General features: G+C 47.2%; 1 protein-coding gene across 4 annotated transcripts in view; it reads left to right on the top strand.

Annotated features, from left to right (window-relative positions):
* Positions 1 to 24,537, top strand: part of DNAJC11 (DnaJ heat shock protein family (Hsp40) member C11) — a 97,587-nt gene that overhangs the window by 67,405 nt on the left and 5,645 nt on the right. For all 4 annotated transcript variants that reach the window (XR_004349396.1, XM_032628616.1, XM_032628624.1 and 1 more), the window contains 6 exons: positions 14,004 to 14,132; positions 15,054 to 15,176; positions 16,039 to 16,112; positions 19,020 to 19,209; positions 19,748 to 19,833; positions 20,138 to 20,254. Coding sequence is in view for 3 of the 4 variants with exons in the window: in XM_032628616.1 (XP_032484507.1) it covers positions 14,004 to 14,132; positions 15,054 to 15,176; positions 16,039 to 16,112; positions 19,020 to 19,209; positions 19,748 to 19,833; positions 20,138 to 20,254 (719 nt within the window). In the remaining variant the exon portion in view is untranslated. The remainder of the gene's footprint in view (positions 1 to 14,003; positions 14,133 to 15,053; positions 15,177 to 16,038; positions 16,113 to 19,019; positions 19,210 to 19,747; positions 19,834 to 20,137; positions 20,255 to 24,537) is intronic.

The following is a 24,537-nucleotide window of genomic DNA, read 5'->3' as shown; positions in this document are numbered from 1 at the left end:
CCGTGTGCCTAGAGCCCATGCTCTGCAATAAGAAAAAACACCACAATGAGAAACCCGCACACCACAAGAAGAGTAGCCCCCACTCGCCACAACTAGAGATAGCCCGCGTGCAGCAACGAAGACCCAGTGTAGCCAAAAAGAAATATAAATGAATGAATTAATTAATCTTTAAAAATAGAGGCATAGACGTAGAGAAGAAACATATGGACATCAAGGGGGGATGGGGGATGGGATGAATTGGGAGATTGGGATTGACATATATACACTGTTGATACTATGTATAAAATAGATAACTAACGAGAACCAATTGTATAGCACAGGGAACTCTCCTTGATGGTCTGTGGTGACCTAGATGGGAAGGAAATCCAAAAAGGAGAGGAGATATGTATACCTAGAGCTGATTCACTTTGCTGTACAGCAGAAACTAACACAACATTGTAAAGCAAGTGTACTCCAATAAAAACTTTTTTTTTAATTAAAATAAATAAAAATATTCAGGATGGAACATTCCTGGCCGAATGAACAACTGATTCTACTCAGAGGGTTGATTAAGATATCGTTTCCAACCTGGTGACAAGCTTCTCATTGTGGGAGAAAGGCTCTAACTTGACACACTCAGAATTTCTGGGAATGATGTCAGTGAGGATGTGTGTGTCACATTCACAGGTGACCCAAGGTGGAAGGACAAAGCCAAGATTCTAGAAGATCCCGGTAAACTAGAGTGGAAGGGATAAATGTGCTGGCTGAGAGAAGGGGAGACAGGGAAATGATGGTCTTTAATTGACTCCCTGGCTTAAGATCAGCAACAAGGAACAGAGCCGACAGCGGGAAGATGATTTGGGTTTGGTATAAGGAACATTGAACAAGGCAGCCTGCTGGGGATTAATGAAGACTGCACTTTTATCCACACAGTGTGCCAGTGGGCTGGGTGGGGTATATAATGAAGATAAAAATATCGGGTTGACCAAAAAGTTCGTTTGGTGTTCTGTAAGATGGCTCTAGTAGCGCTTAGTTGTCTTTAACTTCATTCCAAACAATTTTGTTAGACTGTATTGTGACCACTGTCATGTCATAGCATGAATTTTTTAAAAAATGTATCAAAATGGATGAAGTTTTAGGGAGCCATTTTAATATTTAAAAAAGCAACATTTTCAGCATATTATGCTTTATTATTTCAAGAAAGGTAAAAACACAACTGAAATGCAAAAAAAGAAAATTTGTGCAGTGTATGGAGAAGGTGCTGTGACTGACCAGATGTGTCATAAGTGGTTTGCGAAGTTCTGCGCTGGAGATTTCGCGCTGGACAGCGCTCCACGGTCGCTAGACCAGTTGAAGTTGATAGCGATCAAATCGAGACATTAATTGAGAAGAATCAATGTTACACCACGTGAGAGATAGCCGACGTACTCAAAATATCCCAGTCAAGCGTTGAAAATCATTGGCACCAGCTTGGTTATGTTAATTGTTTTGATGTTTGGGTTCCACGTAAGTTAAGCGAAAAAAACCTTGATTGTATTTCCGCATGCGATTCTCTACTAAAACGTAACGAAAACATTGCATTTTTAAAACAAATTGTGACAGGCGGTGAAAAGTGGATACTGTGCAATAATGTGGAACAGAAGAAGAGATCACGGGGCAAGCGAAATGGACCACCACCAACCACACCAAAGGCTGGTCTTCATCCAAAGAAGGTGGTGATGTGTATATGGTGGGACTGGAAGGGAGTCCTCTTATTATGAGCTCCTTCTGGAAAGCCAAACGATTAATTCCGACAAGCACTGCTCCCAATTAGACCAACTGAAAGCAGCACTTGACAAAAAGCATCCGGAATTAGTCAACAGAAAATGTATAATCTTCCATCAGGATAATGCAAGACTGCATGTTTCTTTGATGACCAGGCAGAAAAGCTTGGCTGGAAAGTTCCGATTTCTCTGTCGTATTCACCAGACATTGCACGTTCAGATTTCCATTTATTTTCGGATTTCCATTTATTTTGGTCTTTACAAAATTCCCTAGAAGACTGTAAAAGGCACCTGGAACACTTCTTTGCTCAAAAAGATTAAAAGTTTTGGGGAGATGGAATTATGAAGTTGCCTGAAAAATGGCAGAAGGTGGTGGAACAGAACGGTGAATACGTTGTTCAATAACGTTCTTGGTGAAAATGAAAAATGTGTCTTATTTTTACTTAAAAACCGAAGGAACTTTTTGGTCAACCCAGTAAGTTATCCAGGCTGTTCACAGAGCCGGTGTGGGAGTGGATCCCGAGCCGGCAGGTAGTGCTCCCGTCTCGGCATGAGTTCCTCTGGGTCAGGAGTGGCTGAGCCTTTGATGCTGATGCCATCTGATGGCCTCTAGGAAAGGGCTGGGCCTCATCTCTCCAACTCCAGGCCCAGCCTGTGGGCGATGGTGTCATTTGGTTATGTTGGGCCCTCCTGATCAAGGAACATCTGAGACTTATGGGCACAAGAGGTCTATTAGGTTTTGGGGGGGTTTTTAAAATAATTTTAAAAGTTTTTTTTAAACTTTTTTTTTTTTTTTGGCTGCGTTGGGGCTTCATTGGTGCGCGCGCGCTTTCTCCAGTTGCGGCAGTTGGGGGCTACTCTTCGTTGAGATGCGCGGGCTTCTCGTTGCCGTGGCTTCTCTTGTGGCAGAGCACAGGCTCTAGGCGCTCAGGCTTCAGTAGTTGTGGCATGCGGGCTTAGTTGCTCCGCGGCATGTGGGATCTTCCCGGACCAGGGGTCAAATCCGTGTCCCCTGCATTGGCAGGCAGATTCATAACCACTGCACCACCAGGGAAGTCCTCTACTAGTTTTTAAATATGCATATCAGACCTTTGTGAGATATTAATCATTTTTAAGTAGCCCCTAGTTTCGAAGTCTAAAGTATGGCAATTTTTTTTTCGTGTGTGTGTGTATCTAAATAATATGTGTAAGTAGGTTAGAAAGTCAGATAGTTACTAGGCTTATTTTTTTTTTTATGTTGCCCCCACCTTGTGGGTTCCTGACTCCTGTTCCTCACTCCTCCCTTCTGAGCTCTTTTCTCTGACATTTCCTACTACGTCTAAGTTGCATATTTACTCTGTTCTGTTTTTTTCAGTTTCAGTAATTATCTGTTGACCTCTTGCCAGAAAAGATAAGGATATAGTTCTCCCAAACAACACGTTTGTTTCAGTTCATCCAGTGTAATTATAACACCCTTTAGGGTTAAATGAATATTCACGGTACGAATACTCAGTTGAGCCTGATAGTATACTATGACTACCTGACTTCTCTTAACATGCTTTTTACTCCATGGTGTTAGTAGTTGTCCCATTTGGTTCCTTTGATTAGTTTCCTATAAATCTGTCAGACACCTTGTGTGTTCTGTCTCTCTCCTTTTGCTCCTGGTAGCAGCCCTCTGTAGCTCTCCTCCATCATCCCCCATCCCAGTCCAGACTAGACTCTGCTTTCTAGGCCTGCCGTCCAGCTGTGACCTCAGGACTTTCCTCGCCAACTTCCTAGGACTGCCTTTGTGTTCATTCATTCAACAAATTGGCCTTGAGTGCCGGCCGAGAGAGGCACTGTTAGACACTCGGCAGAGCAGCCCCTTCCCTCGTGGAGTTTGGGTTCCCTCCAACCCTTTCCTTGGTTGGCTCCCACACCTTCCCCTTTTTGGTTTATCTCTTTGTGGAGGAAGCACATTCTCCAGTTGCTCCTTTACACAACATGCCTAAAAGTCTAATTTCTTCTCCGTTTCATTCCCATTCGAGTGTCTTTAAAAAAAAAAGATAATTTATATATAATTGTATTTATGTATGTAATTATATATACATACATACATAGAAAAGATATGTGTAATATTATAAACTATAACATAGTAATAAACGCCTCGTACCCACTGCCTGACCCAAAAACAAGAATATTGCCCATAACTTGCATTCACTTCCACATCTCTCTCCTTTTCCATCTCCCTGCCGGAAGGAAACACGATCCGAAAGGGTCCAATATGTGAATAAAAGGAATGTGTCAATAGAAAGAAAGGGAGGACGAATATAAAAGAAATAATATGAGAAATTTCCCAGAATTGAACGACTCAACTTTCCAGGTGGGAAGGGTCCACTCTGCTCCCAGCACAAGCAAGAAACTCACACGGTCCTCATTCTGTTGCTTTTTAAATTTTGTTACAAATTGGATGTTTGCTTAAGCAATATACTGTTTCATTTTTATTGTTTTTGAGCTTCGTAAAAATGGTGCCATGCTATAGGCATTCTTTTGGGACTTGCTTTCTCCCCGTCACTCATACTCTTCCAAAATTGTGTACGTTTCATGAAGCTGTGGCTTACTCGTTTTCATTGCTGGGTACCACGGCTTATCCGTTCTCCTGCTGGTGGAGATTTCAGTTGTTTCCAGGTTTTTGCTGTTATGAATGTTGCTGCTGTGAACATTCCTGTGCATGTTTCCTGGTGCACATGTGCAAGACTGTCTCTTAAGTGTGTGTGCGTGCATGTGTTTGCACATACGCACGTACACCCATATACCACACATACCTAGATGTGAAATTTATGGGTCACAATATATGCAGATGTTGCCATATTATTTCCCAGAGGTAAAACATTGACTTTGCATAACTCAAAATCAAGTTTATACTTGATGCTAAAAGTACTATAAAGCATATATCTTTATACTCTTTGTGATATATATGTGTGTGTAGATAGATACACTTGTAAAGTGTGTGTATCTGTAACTTAATATTTGGTTATTTCTCTATATTTAATAATAGGTATTGCTTATTTTTGTCTATTTAGGCCTAAAAATTGGCAGTTTTATATAATTTGACTGGATATTAAATTCCGGTTTGGAAATCATTTTTCCTCCGAGGCCTCAGAAGACCTTGTTCCAAGGCTTCTAGCTTACAGGGTTGCTGTTGAGAAGACTAGTTCTAATTCCTTATTCTTGTGTGTGATGTTCTTTTCCCCCTTTGATAACCCTTAGGGTCTTTCTCTCTGGGTTTTCATGACGGAGAATCTCGGGGTGACTTTCTCACTTGTGCTGGTAGTTATAGCAGACCCTCCCACCTGGAAAATTGAGTGGTCTTCAGTTCGGAGACATTTTCTAGTATTTTTTTTCCCCTCCTTTCTCTCTTTCCAGATTCCTTTTATTCACATATTGGATCCTTTGGACTAATAATTTCATCTTCTTTTTTCTCCATCTCCATTTTGCATATTTTTCATTTAGTTCTACTTTTTTGGAGATTTTTTTCCCTAGATTATTTTCCAGCCTTTCTATTTAAGGAATATAGAAAATTTTTTAATTTGTATACTATGTTTTTAATATCTTAGACTTTCTTATTCTCAGATTTGTTGTTCTTTTCATGGGAAGTAACGAGGTAGGAATTTGGCATTTGAAGATGCCCCAGGTTCAAATCCTGTCTCTGACACTTATCACCTGTGACCTTGCACAAGAGACTGCAGCTCTGTGCTCCTCAGTTTCTTCATCTGAAATGGAGAAAATGGTGCCTACTCACTGTTAAGAAGGTTAAATGGAAGAGTTCCTGGCACATAGTAAGCGTTCATAAATGTTTTTTATTATCAATGCAATACCTCTTATTTTTCTAAGGATATTACCTATAGATTTCTCGCCATTTTCTTTTGGCATTTGTATTCTGTGCTTCTTTCTGATCTTTACTTGGTTTCAGACTTTGGTGTTGGAGGTTTCCCTCAAATGTCTGGTAGTCCTTGGCTGTCTGCCATGAAGAGTGAGGCGGTGAGGCTGAGTAGACACTGCATGTTACTTGGCCGGGCTCGTCCCCGATGGGCTTAACTCTGGGGTGTTTGGGTGGAGCACCCACGCACACACACCCCACCCAACCCCGCCAAAGGTTAGCGTCCAAAGGCTTCCTCTCATTAGCAGGTGGTTTTTCTCTTGAGAAGAAACCTCCAGTCTCCCGCCTGGCTGCCAGCAGTCTCATAGCTGAGTGGGGTAGGAAGTGGAGGCCGGGACCATTCAGCGTGTAGTCCACCTCAACCTATTTCCAGTACGGGCCCCACTCCCCCACTGCTGTGCCTGGAATCCCTTCATGTGACTTTTCCAAAGAACAAGCCTCTGTCACTTGGCTCCTTGGGGGAGTGGGCAGGGGTCCACGTTTCCGTGACTCCTGGGGTGCGTGGTCCCTCCACCTCCTGACCAGCAACACTTAGGTTTCAGTTTTCTCTGCAGAATCAGTTACCATCTCTTCATCCTTTTCCAGTTTCTAAAATTTGGTTAACACCTCTTATCTGTCACCTTTAGTTATCCTGTTCTTTTTGTCTTTGGCTTTGTCATTCCTTTATTGTTATTTTGGGAGGGCGGAGGGTTTCAGGAGGACACTGAGATAAACGTGTATTTTAATCCCGTTGATCTAACCCATCCAAATTATGTATTGGAGATAATTGCATTAGAAAGGACTGTGTTATTTATCCATAATCATGAATGAGATAGAGGAACAAAAACTGTGTCAGCTGCAGCTTCTTTATTTAAAAAAATGATCCGGTAGCCAGAGGTTGGGGTAAGGGGAGGGGGGCGGGGAGGAGGTAGGAGCCATTGCAGAAGGACCACCAGAGGGATCCTTGTGGCAATGGGAGTGTTCTGTGTCTTGAGTGTAGTGCTGGATACATGAACCCACATAGGCGATTAAGTGGTATAGAATTAAATATACAACCACAGGTGAAAAATAAAAATAAATAAAACTGAGGCGATCCGAGTTAGGTCGGTGGACTTGTCAGTGTGACTATCCGATTTGGGATAGTTTGCTGTAGTTTTGCAAGTTTACGCTGTGGAAGGCAGTACTCAGGGTCTCTTGTTATTTCTTATAACTGCATGTGCATCTACAATGATCTAAATAAAATACTCAGTCATAAGTAAAGACCCCAAAGCTAGTAAGTTAACTCAGCTACATCACAATATGTTCACCTACTAAAAATTCAGATTCTCAGGCTCTGCCTCAGAGCAAATAAATAGGAGCCTATCAGTCTGCTACCTGGGAATCTGTATTTATACAAGTCCCCACCCCAGGAATTCAGATGCGTGGCTGAATTTGAGAAGTATTGCAGTAGTCTGCAGATGAGAGAACAAACAGGTATCTTTTTTACATTGTTTTGTTATCAGTTAAAGAAAAAAAGGGTTGACTTATGAATGGAGTATTTGGTAGTCCGGGAAGATGGTGATCCAGTGGGGTTGTAGTTTACAGGTTACAATGGGCTCTTAACAGGTAGCATTCAGCTACTTCCTCTTGTGTTTGGCTCCTTAAACCTTTGAATCTTATCAGTTTGTGATTTTCATTGAGTAGCTCAAAACTTGAGAAACTAATAGATTCTTTTTACAACCTGTGTTATACTCGAATGACTGACCTGATTGAAGATAGTATGAAACTGTGGGGTGTGTTCCCCGTGGAGTCTGTTAGCTCTGCTCATTGGTGGGAGGGGTGACTGTCCCATGCTATAGATTGAATCTTTGAGCTCCAAAAAAAGTCTCAAAGGTCTCAGTTGAAAATCTGCAGCTGCCAGCTGTCCCACTGACAGTTTTTCAGCAGTATCTTCGTTGTATGGAGCTAGATGATATGAAACTCAAATTTCAGTGTCCATAAATAAAGTTTTATCAGAACATAGCAAAGCTTATTCATTTACAGATTACCTGTGGCCGTTTTGCACTACAGCAGCAGAGTTGAGCAGTTTCCAGAGCAGTTGCCCACAAAGCCTTAAGTACTACCTGGCTCTTTACAGAAAAGTTCGACTACCCTGCTCTAGAAAAATAAGGTGAGATGTGCTTGTAGCAGGGAAAAAAATAAAGAAAATGCTTTAAAAGTTTTGTGATTTGCACTTAATAGCAAAGATTACCTAAAAGTATTTTCCTCTGTAAACTCTTTATATGAAAAAATTTGATTTAATAACGATTTAATAATAAAAGGACATAAAGGGCTTCCCTGGTGGCGCAGTGGTTGAGAGTCCGCCTGCCGATGCAGGGGACGCAGGTTCGTGCCCCGGTCTGGGAAGATCCCGCGTGCCGCGGAGCGGCTGGGCCCGTGAGCCATGGCCGCTGAGCCTGCGCGTCCGGAGACTGTGCTCCGCAACAGGAGAGGCCACGGCAGTGAGAGGCCGCGTACCGCAAAAAAAAAAAAAAAAAAAAAAAAAAAAGGACATAAACTTGCATATATTGAGCTAGAAGCTGTTGGAAGAAATCTAACCCATTAATTTATCCAGAGTTAGAGTTTATCTTTTCTCTTTTTTCTTTTTCTCGATCCTTTCTGATCCTCTGTTAAAATTCAGATCCAACTCTCATTCCTAAGTCATGACATCTCATTGTATGAAAAGCATGTTATGTTGAAAGTGAAAACGAATTGTAAGTTGCAGCCAAACCCCTGTTGGCTCATAGAGAAGAAGTCTGTCTAGTTCTGGTGCTGTGACCAGTCCATTTTCAAAAGGTCATTTCCTGGAAATGGTGGAAGAGCAGATGGCAGGCATCTGAACCGCTCTCGGAAATAGTAGAAGGTGACAATCAGCCCCTCTCTGGGTGGCTCTTCAGGTGTGGCTGGCGTTGGAGCCTTGCATTCTCTGGGTCATTCTCTTTCTGTTTGGGGGGCGGGGGGGTCATTTTCCATAGACTTGGATCAACACCAAAGGCCACTGAGTCACAGAAGTCACTGGCTCATTGAAGTTTTCCACTGTTTTGGCCTTGTTTAGAGAAACAACAAAATAGCTGAGAAAATGATGCCTTCAGCACTATTTTAAACTTCTAAAGTCTACTCTACCCTCTGGTGAATCCATTGATTGTCAGTGTGGAGTTAACACAAATGTTTATCATTTCAAAGGTTTTATTTGGGAAAGGAAAGAAAACCGTATTTAACGTTATTCTGGAAGTTTTAGCCAATATAATTAGACAAATAACAAGAGAGCGAAAATATTGAAAGGGTTTTCATTGTTTGCATATGGTATCATTGCCTGTCTTTTAAAGAAGCAACTGAAAGCTGTCGGGGCTTGTGAGCTGAATGAGGTGGCTGATGACGAAACCCACACACGCAAGTCAGCGGTTCGTGATGCTGCTGCCATCGTGACCCTGCTTCCCTCCTCACCCAAGCACAGAGCCAGGGGAGCCTGCAGGTCAGACCGAGTGGCTCTGCTCTGCTTTCTGGTGGCTTACGTCATTCATGGTCAGCCAGCATCCTGACGGTGACCTGTAGGCGGGAGACCGTGTCATTCGACATCCAAATCAGGACATTTCTGAGAGTGAAAAGGGTGTTCAGAAGAAAGTCGCGAAAGTGGAATCCTTATTTTTGGCATACACTTACATACTTTAATTGGTTTATATCCTTCTCTGATATTTTGTGTCTGGTTACATGCTGCTGCATGACGAACCTCTCCAAAGCTTAGCGGCTTGCGAGACGAGTTGATTTTCTCCTCGCTCCTGTGGAGTGACTGGACTCGGCAGATGGTTCTTGCCTGGGGTCTCCCCATGCAGCCCAGTGGTAGCTGGGTCGTGTTGAAGATGGCATCTGCACGCCTGTGCCTCTCCTACACTGCAGCTGTGGTGGCCAAGGGTGGCCTGCCGTCTCTCGCAGGTGGCCTCTACCCCGGCTACCTTGACTCCCAGCCTGACAGTCTCAGGGTAGTTGGGTTGTTTCACGGTAGCTAGCTTCCCCTGGGGCCTAGACGAAGCTGCAAGGTTCCTTGTGACCTAGCCTTGGAGTCTGCGCCATCCCATCCTCTGCATCCTCTTGGGCAAAAGCAAGTCCTGGGTCACTGCAAATCGAGGAGGGGGCTCTGTGCAGGGCTGCAATCCCAGTAGGCATGCCTTTGTGGGAGGCCTTCCTGGGAGTCTCGAGTCCACGCTCTGTCACCGCTGTTTTTCTTTTTTTTTTTAATAAATGTATTTATTTTTGGCTGTGTTGGGTCTTTGCTGCTGCACACGGGCTTTCTCTAGTTGCAGCGAGCGGGGGCTACTCTTCATTGCAGCGTGCTGGCTTCTCATTGCGGAGCACGGGCTCTAGGCGCGTGGGCTCAGTAGTTGTGGCTCGTGGGCTCTAGAGCGCAGGCTCGGTAGTTGTGGCGCACTGGGCTTAGTTGCTCCGCGGCATGTGGGATCTTCCCAGCCCAGGACTTGAACCCGTGTCCCCTGCTTTGGCAGGCGGACTCTCAGCCACTGCGCCACCAGGGAAGCCCCCACCGCTGTTTTTCTGAAGAGTGTCCTTTCAGTGTCTCTGTGTTTATTCCTTCATAACATTGCCTACCATATTCATACAAGGAGCAAATTTATTTAGTAAATTTGAAATCTTTGGCATATTTGATTCCTTCTCTGTTATACTGTAGTATTCTTTTTTTGTCTTTCTTTGACTTGTTTCACTTAGCATCCTTTTTTTTAATTTGAGGTATAATTAATTTTACAATATTATATGAGTTTCAGGTGTACAACTTAATGATTCAAAATTGTATAGACTGTGCTATTTATAGTTAGTATAAAATATTGGCTATATTTCCTGTGTGTCCTTGTAGCTTATTTATTTTATACATAGTAGTTTGTAACTCTTAATCCCCTACCCTTGTCATTCCCCTTCCTCCTTCCCCTCCCTACTGCTAACCACTAGGTTGTTCTCTATGAGTCTGTTTCTTTTTTGTTATATTCACTAGATTGTTTGGTTTTTTTATCCCACTATATAAGTGATAACATACTGTATTTCTCTTTCTCTGAGTTATTTCACTAGGGATAATACCCTCCAGGTCTATCTGTGTTGTTGCAATGGCAAACTTTTCATTCTTATTTTTTTTTTTAACATTATTTATTTATGTGGCTGTGCCAGGTCTTAGTGCAGCATGTGGGATCTAGTTCTCTGACCAGGTATCGAACCTGGGCCACCTGAATGCTGCTTATGAACATTGGGGTGCATGTATCTTTTTGAATTAGTGTTTTCATTTTCTTTGGATATATAACCAAGAGTGGGATTGCTGGATCATATGGTAGTTCTATTTTTAGTTTTTTGAGGAGCCTCCATACTGTTTTCCACAGTGGCTGCACCAGTTTACATTCCCACCAACAGTGTACCAGGGTTCCCTTTTCTCCACATCCATTTATGATCTTCTGAATGCTCAAGTTTAGATGTCACAAAACTATAGGAAGACCTTGTCAATTTCATTCCATTCCAGGACGAGGATATAAATTTAAACCAATTAAAAATGACAGGGCTTCCCTGGTGACGCAGTGGTTGAGAGTCCGCCTGCCGATGCAGGGGACGCGGGTTCGTGCCCCGGTCCGGGAAGATCCCGCATGCGCGGAGCGGCTGGGCCAGTGAGCCATGGCCGCTGAGCCTGCGCGTCCGGAGCCTGTGCTCCGCAACGGGAGAGGCCATGACAGTGAGAGGCCCACGTACCGCAAAAAAAAAAAAAAAAAAAAAAAAAAGTGGTATCATTAGTTGTGAGGTTCTTCTGCTAATAGAATTAACTTATAAATGGCTATTGCTTTACCTTCATGCGTGCGTTACAAACCTTAGAATGGAAAAATGAGTAAAATTAACATAGAGGAACTACCATTTGATCTAAATGAAAAGTCATTTTTCACAGCTATATGTAAGTACACTGCCGCTACAGCCTCACTTTGGGTCACAGTCTTTAAAGAATGACTCACTGTTGAAAAAGATGCTAAGGCTTGATTTTCATATGGTTGGTGTGGATGGTCAGTGTTCATTAACTTTCTGAGAAAGTGGAAATTTAGTCCTAATTTTTTTTTTCATTGAACATACACTATGTTTAATCTCATTCCTGCTTGAAGCGTTCATCAAAAATGAAAGCATTACCCCCTGTCCTACCCCAGAAAAAAAAAAGAAAGAAAGAAACCTTGCAGATTTATTATCAGGAGTTGCCAAGTTTGAGCCCACTGCTTCTTTTGTGTGACCTATGAGATAAGAATGGTTTTTATATTTTTAAATGGTCGGGGGAAAAAATCAGAAGAAGAATAGGGTTTTGAGATGTGAAAATTTTCTGAAATTCAGTTTTTCAGTGTCAATAACAAAGTTTTATTGGAACACAGTCAGGCCCAGTGCTTTGCTGGATAGTCTGACTGCTTCCCCACAGCAGACGTGAATTGCAGCAGACCGTGTGGCCCACGACGCCTGAAGTATGTCCTGTGGCCCTTCACAGCCAGCGTGCCGGCTCCTGGTTTACACCATTCAGGAGATGGGGAGAAACGCCAGCAGCAGTGCTGACACTGCTCTCTGGTACCTTCTCTTGCAGGACTGGCCCACCTCTGTTTCCCCACGCGTTCACATACACCTGGAGTTGCCCCTGGACATAGCCGAACCGGGGGCTTGACAGCTTCACGCACGTCACAGGCCCGGGCACTGGCCACCTGCCTGATGTGCCAAACGGGCAGCAGCTTCTAATAGTTCTGCCGCCGCCAGCTGCGGCCGCGAGGGCTGTGTCTAGCCACCGTCTCAGCGAGCACGTGCGTGCAGTCCTGGAGTGGGAGGTGCTGTTCACGCCTCCTGGAAGGAGACAGGGGCAGAGTGATGGGTTAGCCTTGTCACCTCCTAGATTCTCCCTGCATCCCACACACCTAGCTGAGACGGTGGCCAATGCTAGAAGCACAGAGTGAAGGCTGCCACCAAACCCACTCTGGCTGCGTAGATTCGGACGATTGATGATGATAATACTGTTGGTGATGAAAATACTATTGGTGGTGATGTCACTTTGTTTAAAAATGAACATCTGGGATAACTGCTAAACCAACCAAAACATCAAGGTTAAACCGCTGTTATCCCGGATGAACCCCACCCGTAATGTTCTGCTATGTGAACAGCCACACCCAGCACCCCCCAGTCCGCCTCCCTCCCTCCGCTCCAGCCCCAGTGGCCTCCACGCTCCTGAGTCCTGCAGGCTCATCCCTTGTTTCCCTCTCATACCCAGCTCACGTGTCCCCTTCTCGGGGAGAGAACACGTTCTCCCAAGCTCCTTTTGGGGTGATAGAAGTGTCCTGTATCGTGATTTTTGGAGGTGGTTTCACAAGTGGACACACCTGTCAAAACTCATTAAATTGTACACTTCAAACGGGAGTGGTTTATATTGTTACATGTAAATTAAACCTCAATGAGGTTTGTTTGTTTTTTAATGGGCTGCAGAGAATTTAATAAAAATGTGTGTGGGGTCATGTCTTTATATGTTAGATTAAGGTATCTGCCCATTTGTAAGGTCTTATGACGGTAAAAAAAATAATAAACATTGATTTTCTGAGTAAAGAGCATTTTATCAGCAAAATTTTAGCTTATTATTTCTTGAGAGAATGAGGTTCTGTTTCTCATAATTTAAGTCTCAAATTAATTTTAGGAGGTGGAACAATTTTTAAATCTGCCATTCTTTATTTGGTTTGCATCTTCTTTGTCTTTGAAGGTATTTCTATATTTTAAGACTCTTAAGGTACTTTGGTGACATAGAGTGTTTAGAATTGAACGTTAAAAGTTTTTAATCCGGGCCTTCCATGGTGGCGCAGTGGTTGAGAGTCCGCCTGCCGATGCAGGGGACACGGGGTTCGTGCCCCGGTCTGGGAAAATCCCACATGCCGCGGAGCGGCTGGGCCCATGAGCCATGGCCGCTGAGCCTGCACGTCCGGAGCCTGTGCTCCGCAATGGGAGAGGCCACAGCGGTGAAAGGCCCGCGTACCACAAAAAAAAAAAAAAAAAGTTTTTTAATCCATGTAGCTAGTTTCTAGGTGGTTTTCTGCGTTTGTGGGTTACATCCGGAGATGAGCGATTCAGAGCCATGAAAGAGGTCAATCTTCTTTTCCTACCACTTGTCCTTGGTGAGTCATCCGCCTGTGGGACATGCCTGGCTTTCTGACTCTACGAGTCAGTGGTGCTCGACACTGTTCGGGTTTCAACCGTGACGTTTGTGCTCCGTGGGCTCGTGGAGTCCCGCGCACCCAGTGAACCATGCGGCTGCTGAAATATAGAGTGTTGTCTTTCATCCCACAAATCCCAAGCCTGGTGCTGACTGCTTGTTTTTTCTGCCCCAGGGGACCATCAGCGTTGGCATCGACGCCACTGACCTTTTTGATCGCTATGAGGAGGAGTACGAAGATGTGTCCGGAAGTGGCTTTCCGCAGATTGAAATTAACAAGATGCACATATCCCAGTCCATTGAGGTAAAGCACACAGATGCCTCCCCCAGTGCAAGGGGGCTCAGCGAGGGCACTCGGATTAATGAGATGTGCAGCTGGGATGAGAGAGTCTGCTCAGGGTTTTCTCATCTTTATTTATCAAAAGGATGCAGTTAGAGCGCTTAAAAAAGAAGAGCTCCAGTCACGACCTTGTTCATACTGCTTTGCCAGCATGTCAGCAGCAAGAGTGCCAGGGGTGCGTAGCTTCAGAGTCTCAGGGCTCTCCAGCAGGAAACTTTCGCTCACGCTCTAGAAGGGGAGCCAAGGTCGTGACAATTTTAGGAGAGAAAGCAGCCCTCCGTGGGAAATTCCAAGAACCGGCCTTAGTTTTAAGGCGCACTCCTGTGTGCTGAGCCCTGGGGTCACTAAATGTCATCTTTCTGCCCGCTGTTTGGGTGTGACAGTGTGAGGCCATCCTGCTGACAGTTAGGGTGGGTCTCTGCCCCCCAGGCTCATGCACTTATTCTCCAGTGCATCAGCCTAGAGCGTGAAGTCCTAACTCAGGGAAACCTGCCCCCCTCTTGGGGCTTCCAGAGTCAGTCACTGCAGCCATGGCAAGGACTGGGAAGTCCCAGACGTCCTGCGTGGGGAGGCACGGGTGAAGTTACCGTGCAGTCTGATGGCGCTGGGACACCGAGAACCAGCATCTAGCCCTGCGTCTCCCCTGGATTTTTGAAAATTTGCCCATTAAAGCTTTTGCAAAACCTGACCTTGGTGGCCACGTGCAGTTCGGATGCCAGGGTGAGAGACAAGTGAGGCAGGTGAGGCAGTTCTGCATCCCTGCATGCTTGAACCATGAACTCACCTATACTTGTGGCCTTGCACTTGGAGTGTATTCGTCAGGCTCTGTCCTTGGCGCTTCCTGTTGCTTTGATTGATTTATTACCAGCAGGTATCATTTCCTAGGCACCCTTGACAGCTTCAGACACAGCCATCCTCTCTGGAAGCCTCTCAACCCAGAATGGGAACGGAGGGGGTTCCATTAACTTCGCGCTCAGACGAGTCACTTCTGCGAAGGGCTGGGGAGAGGTAAGAATGCCAGCGGGGGAGAGCGTGTTGTCCACTGCAACAGAACGACCTCAGTTGGCCACATCACTGTGTAAGAGTGCCAGCTGTCACACTTGCATAAGTTGGCTGTCCCCAAGAGAAAACTGTGTCTCATATCTGAGGATTGCTCTCAGTCTGCCAGGCAGCTCAAAGTTAGGATAGAACAGAAGATATCCCCCTGATGCCAACCTCCAGAAATCCCACGTCTAGAAACTCAGCATCTGTTCCCTTAAGCAAAAACCTGTAGGCTGTTCCCTTCTCCTGCACAGTGCAGAAGGCCGGTGCCTCCATCTCAGAGCTCTGGTCCACTGCTTGGCAGTCATTAAGCAGCCAGTTCTGCCGAGCAAATTGAACTGCATCAAATTAACATTGAAGAGTTGCCCTGAAGTCACCCAAAATAGTAATGAGGCAGCCAAAGCGGCTGGACTTCACGACTGCGAGTGCAGAACTGCTGGTGGGTTTAGCGTCAGCCCCCTGAGAGCCATCGCCGCTCACCTGTGGGACCTGCAGGCGGTGCAGCGGAGCAGGTGGAAGTGCGCCTGTGCAGCACGAGGGCAGCCACCCCTGACTGCAGCGGGCACCGTGTGGATGGCCTGAGCTAGGGAGACAGGGACCCGGGGCCAGCAGCGCTCTCTTTGGAGGGGCTCAGGCCTCCTTGCGTCTGTGGAGACAGTAATCTCCCTTTGGCAAAGGTTAAGATGAGATATTAAGACTCTTCCACCCCTACTTTTAGAGCCCTGAGGGCCGATGGCATTGAATTAAATGAGGGAATTATAACCAGAGGAGCTTACTGTGCTGTGAGATAAAACACCATTAATTCTTTTTCTTTTTCTTTTTTGAACAGTTAGAATTTGGAGCTGGGGACCTGCAGGGGCCTTTATTTGGCCTAAAGTTGTTCCGTAATCTCACACCAAGATGGTAAATATGAAGAGATAAATGCCCTTTGGTGGTCCTTGTGGATTTAGGAGACCAGAACCTGTGTATTCTTTTTGTCAGAGTCATCTGCAGTTACGTCGTCTGTCCTGCAAGGTCACTGAGGGCAGACCCTGCAGCTGGCGTGGGGCCTAGGGTCGGGGGTGAGGGAGGTCTGCTTCTTGTCCCAGCCAGGGCCAGGCTCCTGCCCTGCCTGGTCACCGTGGGCTGTGAAGACCATGATACACTGGAGGGGAAGCACTTCATAGGGAAGTGGGTCAGGGTCTGAAATACTTCCGGGTTGCGGCTCATTCCTTTGTCACAGAGAATGCGTGTTAGGTTCGAGAGGGGGCTTTCTGTCAGCAGCGAGGCAGCCTGATTATTAGGCCCATTCGTGTTATGCCAGAGCTGTAAACCCCACCACCTCTGCTCTCCTTCGTCTTTGCTTTGGCAGTGCTGAAGGACTGTCCCTTCTAGAAAACAGAGGTGAGGGCTTCCCTGGTGGCGCAGTGGTTGAGAGTCCGCCTGCCGATGCAGGGGACACGGGTTCGTGCCCCGGTCCGGGAAGATCCCACATGCCGCGGAGCGGCTGGGCCCGTGAGCCATGGCCGCTGAGCCTGCGCGTCCCGAGCCTGTGCTCCACGACGGGAGAGGCCACAGCAGTGAGAGGCCCGCGTACCGCAAAAAAAAAAAAAAAATATATATATATAGAAAACAGAGGTGTCCTTATTCCCCACTGAGCTCAGATAAAAGAATTGGGTGGAAGGTAAACAACTCTTTCCTCTGGGGGATAAAATACAGCTAAAGGAATTCTGGAACGGAGCACACGTTTGCAAAGAAAGGTGTTTCGCCTCCAGCTCCATGTGCGTCTGCATGCCTGCAGGGCAAGACTGGTAAAGGCCAGTGTGCAGGGCCGTCCCACGCAGAGTAAGAAGTGTCGTGAGAGAGAAGCTGTGGCTTCTCGACGGGTGCACATGAGCACAGCCCGAGCAGAGCTCCGAGAGCGGGGCTTCCAGGCAGAGAGGGGTACACTAGACACCCCAGCACGGGGGTCACCCACATGCTGGTTAGAACACGGCTTCTCGGGCCTCTGTTCTGGGACTCGGACCTGGCAGGTCTGGGAGAGGGGCAAGGGGTAAGGCTTTTAACCAGAACTCGAAGTGGGCAGTGTATGTACGTGTCAGCATTGTCCTAAGCTTGTCTGCTTGGGGTCGTCCCCTCCGATGCTGCTGATGGAAAGCACAGGTTCCTGCCCCCACCCCCAGACCTCTCTCAGGTCCCCTGAGATGGGGGCCTGGAATCCATAGTTTTATCAAGCACCCCAGGTCATTCTGAAGACTAGACACATTTAGGAGGCACTCACTGAGGAAAATCTGTGGGCTGTTTCGTTCTGGTTGAGCCTCAAAGTGTCTATCCATTAAGTGGTCACCCGAGTCTAGGTGTGGCTGGTCATCAGCTTTTGCAGGTCTGGAGATTGAATTTCATTGTAGTACCCGGCTTATCAGACTTGAGAATGCAGATTTATAAAAAAAAAGGGTGCCAGCTTGTTAATGTACAGTGTCTCCTCCTCCAGGTGCCCTAGTCCCTGGGTCAAGTTACTTTCAAGTCCAAACTGGTGACGAGAAGGTTATTAGTTGGTGGGTGTGCGTGAGCCTGGAGAAAGGCAGGCGGCCGGTGGGAAGTTCTCCATCTCCCAGGGCAGTGCCTGACTTGCTGCTCTGGCCCCAGAGTCTGTCTCTGTCTCTGTCTGTCTCTGTCTCTCTGTCTCTTTCTCTCTGTCTCTCTCTCTCTCTCTCTCTCTCTCTCTCTAGGACACGCTCCAGAAATATACGAAATCGTATTACTTTGATTAAACAGGAGATCTCATTGTTTATGTTTGATTGCTTTTAAAAGCCACAGGGTGACTTTCTCTCTCCTCTCCCTGCTTGCCTCCCCCGAAGGAACCCGAGTGTGGCTCGAGGGGAGAGTGTGGCTGCTGGCCGGTGCGGCTGGAGTGTCAGACGAAGGGGCAAAGTGGGGGTTGGGGGTCTCTGCAGAGCAAGGAGTTGATTCCTCATTCGCGTAGGCCTCGGGAAGAGGTCTGTGAGCACAGGAGAAAATGTCATCAGAGTTACCAAGTGTATTATTATTTTTAGGGGGCACAAGCGAGGCCTCCAGAGCATGAGGAAGGAAACAGGCATCTAGTGTATGACGGCTGTTCGCTGGAGGCAAGCTGCTTGCTCGTCTTTGAGCGGCTTGAGTGAAGTGCTGTGAGTTTCCTTTGCTGTTGAAGTGAAATACCCCTTTTTATCCAGAAGATGGGGCTGACTCCCTCGGAAATCAACTTCAGAGACCTTTCGGGGGATGGTTTGCTAGCTTCTCAAGTAGCTTTCGGTCAATACTTTGCAGCCCTGGGTGCACATCAGGATGGAAGGGCAGCTTTGAAAACTGCACTGATGCCTGGGCCCCCACCCAAAAAGAATGACTTCGTTGGTCCGGGGTGGGCCCTGGAGAAGGGCTTCTCAAGACTGGCTGCACGTTTGCGTCACCTGGCTAGCTTTTCCCACACCAGGTCTATAAATCAGCACACCTGGGGGCAGGAGCCGACCATCGGTGTTTTCAGATTCACCAGGTGAGTCCAGCGTGCAGCCAAGCTTGGGAACCTCCGCAGGTGGCTCTGACTTGCGACAGGATTGGATCTGCTGGTTTAGGAGCGCAGACATGCAGGTGCCTCTTTGGCTGTAGCTGAAGTTGGAATGGGATGGGGGTGGGGAGTGCCATTTGGCAGGTGGGTAACTGGAGAGATTCCCTGGATCGCGGGCGGGGAGCCGTGGGAGTGATGGCGAGCAGGGTGTGGGCTGGCGGAGAGGACGGGGCCTAGCACGGCTGTGGCCACTGTCATCCAGGACCCTTTCTCTCTGTGTGTCCCCCCAGCTTTGTGACGACAAACTGTGCCCTGCAGTTTTCATCCCGTGGCATCCGGCCTGGCCTCACCACTGTCCTGGCCCGGAACCTGGACAAGAACACGGTGGGCTACCTGCAGTGGCGCTGGGGCATCCAGTCGGCCATGAACACCAGCATCGTCCGGGACACCAAAACCAGCCACTTCACCGTGGCCCTGCAGGTGAGGACAGCTCCAGGGGGACCCTCCTCCAGCCCCTCTGTGGGCCCCTGACCGCCCTCCCCCTGCTCACCCCCAAATCCAGCGCCCACATGGCCGAAGGGCGAGTTCTGTCCACCCACACTCAGGAGTTGAACACTGTTGTTCTCAGGCCCCCACGGGAGCTGTGTTCCAACTGCCCTAAAGCAAAAGGCCCTTTTCACCTTTCTGGTGAGAGAAGCCCACAGACTCGGGGTGGGAGAGAGCCGTGGCCCGTAAGTGGCGCCCCAGCAGAGTCGTGCATGCAGGGGCCACGGTGGCCGGGCAGGAGCGCGGGGAGTCAGCAGCCGCCCTTCGGCGGGCAGCCGCTACCCTTGTGAGAGCGCAGGCTCGGTGTGCAGGAGTTTCTGTTTTTCATGGGAAGTCAGAAAATGGTTTTTATTTGAAATCTCCCAGTTTTTAAACATTGGCTACTGGCAAATTTTCACACACTTTGTGGGACAGGGCGACCCTGCTTACTTCAGTCTCAGCTGCCTTCTTGCTTCCCTCTGTGTCTCCCCAGCTTGGAATCCCTCACTCCTTCGCGCTGATCAGCTATCAGCACAAATTCCAGGATGACGATCAGACTCGCGTGAAAGGATCCCTTAAGTGAGTCCTGGCCGGGCTGACGCGGGAGCACGCTTGATCTGTGTAGGGGTTTCTGGCAGTGGCGCTGGTTACCGTAAGCTGCCCGCGGTCGCGCCCAGGGTCCGGTGTCCTGACTCTTCTGTTCATTGACCAGGGGTCAGTGGTGAACGTCCTCCCTGTGGGTGGTTGGCAAGGCAAGAGAGAATTGGGGGTAGGGGCCCCGGCCTCTGGCCCGAGTGGCAGTTGCCCGTGGTGACTGGGAGGGACCCAGGAGGGATCAGAAGCGGAGGGGCCCTTGCTCGCTCACTGCGGTCTACTCCTGCAGGGCAGGCTTCTTCGGGACGGTCGTGGAGTACGGAGCAGAGAGGAAGATCTCCAGGCACAGCGTTTTAGGTGCAGCTGTCAGCGTTGGAGTCCCGCAGGGAGTTTCTCTCAAAGTCAAGTATGTTGAACTCGTCTTTCTGGCCAGGGATTATCTGGCACCTTGTAACTCACCTGGGCTTTACCTACTTTAAGGAAGGAGGAGACTTTGCTTTGTGATTCTGTTCTTAGAGATGCGGTTGCTTCTGTCTGGGTGTGTAAGCAAATGTCAAGGAGTCCAGAAGCCCGACGTTCGCTCAGTGAGGTCTGAGTCTCTGCCTCAGAGAACCTCCCTGTGCCCCCTGGCCCGTCTCCCGCCCCGCCTGTCTCTTACCACCCTCTGCCTCCCCGATGGCCCGGGTGCGGGCCCCGCACGCCCACTCTCCCACCCGGCTGCGGCCCTCACAGTGTGACGTGTACTGCGTGGTCCCCGGCGCAGCAGCTTCGGGTTCTCTCTACCAGATCCTTCCCGCCTGCACACGGACCCCGTCTCCCCCGCCTGCCGGCCTCGCCGAGCTGCCTCTGGCTTCACCTGACTGGCTGGTTGCCTCTAAGCGGAGGCCCCACTGTCGGGCCCTGGTCGGCCTAGACTTACCCCCGGCGGTCTGATCTGGCATCCTGGCTTCAGTAGCATCGGGCTCCGGGGACGCTCACAGTTCTAGCTCCAGCTTGGCGCTCCCCACAGGCCTCCAGCTCATAGATCCCTCGTCCTTTCCCAAATCTCTCCTCAGATACCTCACAGCATCCCCATGTCACATCTGCAGCCCCGGTCCTCCCCCTGCCCTCGGTCACATGTGCCCTTCAAAGCCTGCCGTGTCTGGAGTCTCCCCATCTCAGTGCTCCATCTTTCCATGGGTTCTGTCCAGAACCCTGGCGCTCACCTTCACCACCCTTTCCCCACACTCCAAACTGAGTGTATCTCGGAATCCTCTTGGCTCTCGTCTGAAAGCACATCCTCAATCTGACCGTTTCTCACAACCTCTGCGGCCACCGTCTCGTGGAATTGCTAGTGTCCTCCTGACCGATCTCCTTCACCCTTGGGACACTTTTCTCCACACAGACAGTCTTTTAAAATCTAAGCCAGTGTATGTCAGCCTTCTGCTTAAAGCCCTCAGCGACTCCCTCGACTTAGGGCAAAAGCCGGAGTCCTCAGGACCCTCTGCGATCTGGCCTCTCACTGTCCTCTCTGCCCCCTGGTCGCCCCACTCCAGCCACACTGGCTGCCCCGGGACCACGCCGAGCCTGCTTCTGCTTCTGGGCTTAGCATCTGCCGTTCCTCAGTCCCCGGTAACCACGTGGCTGGTTCCTTCGGTGCCCTCCGGTCTCTGCACGTGTCACCCGATTGCCGTCATCGCCCTGTGAAAACTTAGCGGCCCTCACCTCACCCCAGACAGGCCATCCATCCCCCTCTGCCCCTCATCAGAAGCACTTTAACTTAGTCCGTTTAGTTATTCTCTGTACTCCTGCCACCTGGAACACAGCCTGGCACTGAAGAGGGACTCGGTGAGCGAGAGGAAGCAGACCACGTCTCAGCCGCGGAGCCGAAGCCAGAGCTGGCATCAGGCACCTCTCCTCTCAGATGAGATTTGAGGACGCCCGAGATTTAATGAAGGGCGCAGGGAGCCGTCTGGTCCCCTGCGTCCCAGTCCCTTCTCCTCCCCACCCCCACGTCGGGACCACCGACGAGGCACAGTTCTCTGCGACTCTGTATCTGCCTTAAACACTCCTCCACTGCCGACGTTACGTGACATGATCTGAATTGAATTCTTATCCCAAGGATGCCACCCTGCCTCTTTGGAAAGAAACATTTTCACTTCAGCCAGGTTTCCTGTTACCAACAGGCTGAATTGTCCAAATTGTATTGGTAAATAAACCAAAGTTTTACTAGAAGGCACCTCAGGTCAGCAATCGCTAACTTTTATGTTCTGTTTATTTGATGAATCACGGTAATTGCTGAACGTTCAACCAACCTTACAGGAAAATTGTGGAGGAAAATTCCACTGGATCATGACATATAATACTTTTTATATATTGCTTGATTTGATTTGCTGTTCTCTTACTAAGAATTTTTGAATCTATATTTTTAAGGGATGCTGATTATAATTTTCTTTTTATCATATATTTGTCAGGTTTTGGACTGAGTTATGCCAGCCTGATAAAATGAGTTAGGAATTGTTCCCTCCTCTATTTTCTGAAAGAATTTGTGTAAGAATGGTATTTTTTTTCCCTATGTTTCATAGAATTTACCAATGAAATCAACTGAGCCTGAATTTTCTTTGTAGGAGTATTTTTGATAATGAATTCAATTTATTTTATAAATACAGGGCTCTTCTAATTTTCTGTTTCATCTTTTTTCTTCCAGTTTATTGAGATATCACTGACAATACAGCACTATATAAGTTTAAGGTGCACGGTATAATGATTTGACTTACGTACATCATGAAATGATTACCACGGTACATTTAGTGAACATCTACCATCTCATATAGATACAGAATTAAATAGAAAAAACAATTTTTTTTCCCTGTGATGAGAACTCTTAGGATTTACTCTCTCTGTTTCATCCTACGCCAGTGTTGTTAATTTGTGTTTTTCAAGGGATTTGTCCATTTCATCTGTGTCAAATTTGTTAGCATGCTCTTAATACCCCCTTACCCTTTTGATGTCAGTAGTTATTTATAGATGATGTCTCTTCATTCCTAATGTTGCTAATTTGTGTTCTTTCTACGTTTTTCTTTATCAGTCTAGCTAAGGCGCTTCACGTGTCAAAGAACCAGCTTTTGGTTTCTTTCATTTTCTCTGTTTATCTGTTTCCTTTTTTTAAATAAATAAATGATTTATTTATTTGGGTCTTCGTTGCTGCGCGCAGGCTTTCCCTAGTCACGGCGAGCGGGGGCTCCTCTTCATTGCAGTGTGCAGGCTTCTCATTGCGGTGGCTTCTCTTGTTGCAGAGCACGGGCTCTAGGTTCGTAGGCTTCAGTAGTTGTGGCACGTGGGCTCAGTAGTTGTGGCGCGCAGGCTCCGTAGCTGTGGCACACGGGCTTAGTTGCTCCGTGGCGTGTGGGATCTTCCCAGACCAGGGCTCTAACCCGTGTCGCCTGCATTGGCATGTGGATTCTCTACCACCGTGCTGCCAGGGAAGCCCCTGTTCATCTGTTTTCTATTTCATTGATTCATGATCTTTATAAGAAAGCACCAAGCTGTGTTCCAGGGTAGCGGCTTCATCTCACTTTCCCACCAGCGGCTCCGAGAATTCGTTGCTTCACATCCTCCCCAGCCCTTGGTAGGGTCGTGTTTTTTAGTGTCGGCTGTTTTAGCAGATCGTTGTGGTCTTGATTTGCATTTCCCTCATATCTAAGGTACTGAGCATCTTTTCATGTGCTTATTTGACACCCATATCTTTTTTTTAGTGACATCTCTGTTCACATCTTTTGTCTGTTTTATTATTGGGTTGTTTGATTTCTTGTTTTAGTATTGAGTGTCTATCAGTTCTGGAGTTGCTTTCATTATTATTGAAGTGTCCCATCCCTGGGTATAGAATTCAGGGTTAACAGAGTTCTCTCTCAGTACTCTCAAGGTGTTCTGCTGTCTTCTGGCTCCCTTTGTTCCTGGCAAGTTGTTGGTCATTTGAAACATACCCTGCATGTAATGTGTGTGGTTTTTTTTGGTTTTTTCCTGGCTACTCAACTTTTTCACTTTTGTTTCTCAGCACTTTGACTGCTGACCTACATGTGGTTTTGTTGTATTTATGCTGCTTGGGGTTTGCTAAATTTCTTGCATCTGTAAATCTATGTATGTATTTTTGTAAAATTATCAAATTTGCACCTTTTAGGCCATTTAATTCTTTAAATATTTAATATTAAATATCTGCCCCATCCTCTCCTCTCTGGGGCCCTAATTACTCGTGTGCTAAACCTCTGGATGTCGTCTCACACGTTTCCGAGGCTCTGCCCATTTGCTGTCAGTCCTTTTTCTCTTTGTTCTTCATATTGGATCGTTTATATTAATCTATAAATTCACTGACTCTTCTCTCATATCCAGTCTGCTGTTAAATCATCAGTGAATACTTTATGTCTTCGAGCAGAGTTAAAATAGTTGCTTTAAAATCCTATCTGCTGGTTCCAACATCTGGGTCATCTGGGGTCGGTCTCTGTTCGTTTTCTTTTTCTCTCGTCGTATTTGGTTACGTAGAGTAGTCGGTATTGTATTCTGGGTATTGCAAACAATATATTGTAGAAATTCTATTTTCTGTTATGTCTTTCCAAAAAGCATTGTCTTTTTTTCCTTTTAGAAGGTCGTTAACTTGACTGAAGTCAGACTGCAAACTCGGACTCACCTGTGTGGCGGCCACTGGTAGACCAGGGG

The sequence above is a fragment of the Phocoena sinus genome, chromosome 1, assembly GCF_008692025.1.
Source record: "Phocoena sinus isolate mPhoSin1 chromosome 1, mPhoSin1.pri, whole genome shotgun sequence".
In the NCBI taxonomy this organism is placed as follows: Eukaryota; Metazoa; Chordata; class Mammalia; order Artiodactyla; family Phocoenidae; genus Phocoena; species Phocoena sinus.
Note: the sequence above shows the minus strand (reverse complement) of the source record. Positions and strands in the feature narration are given on the sequence as shown.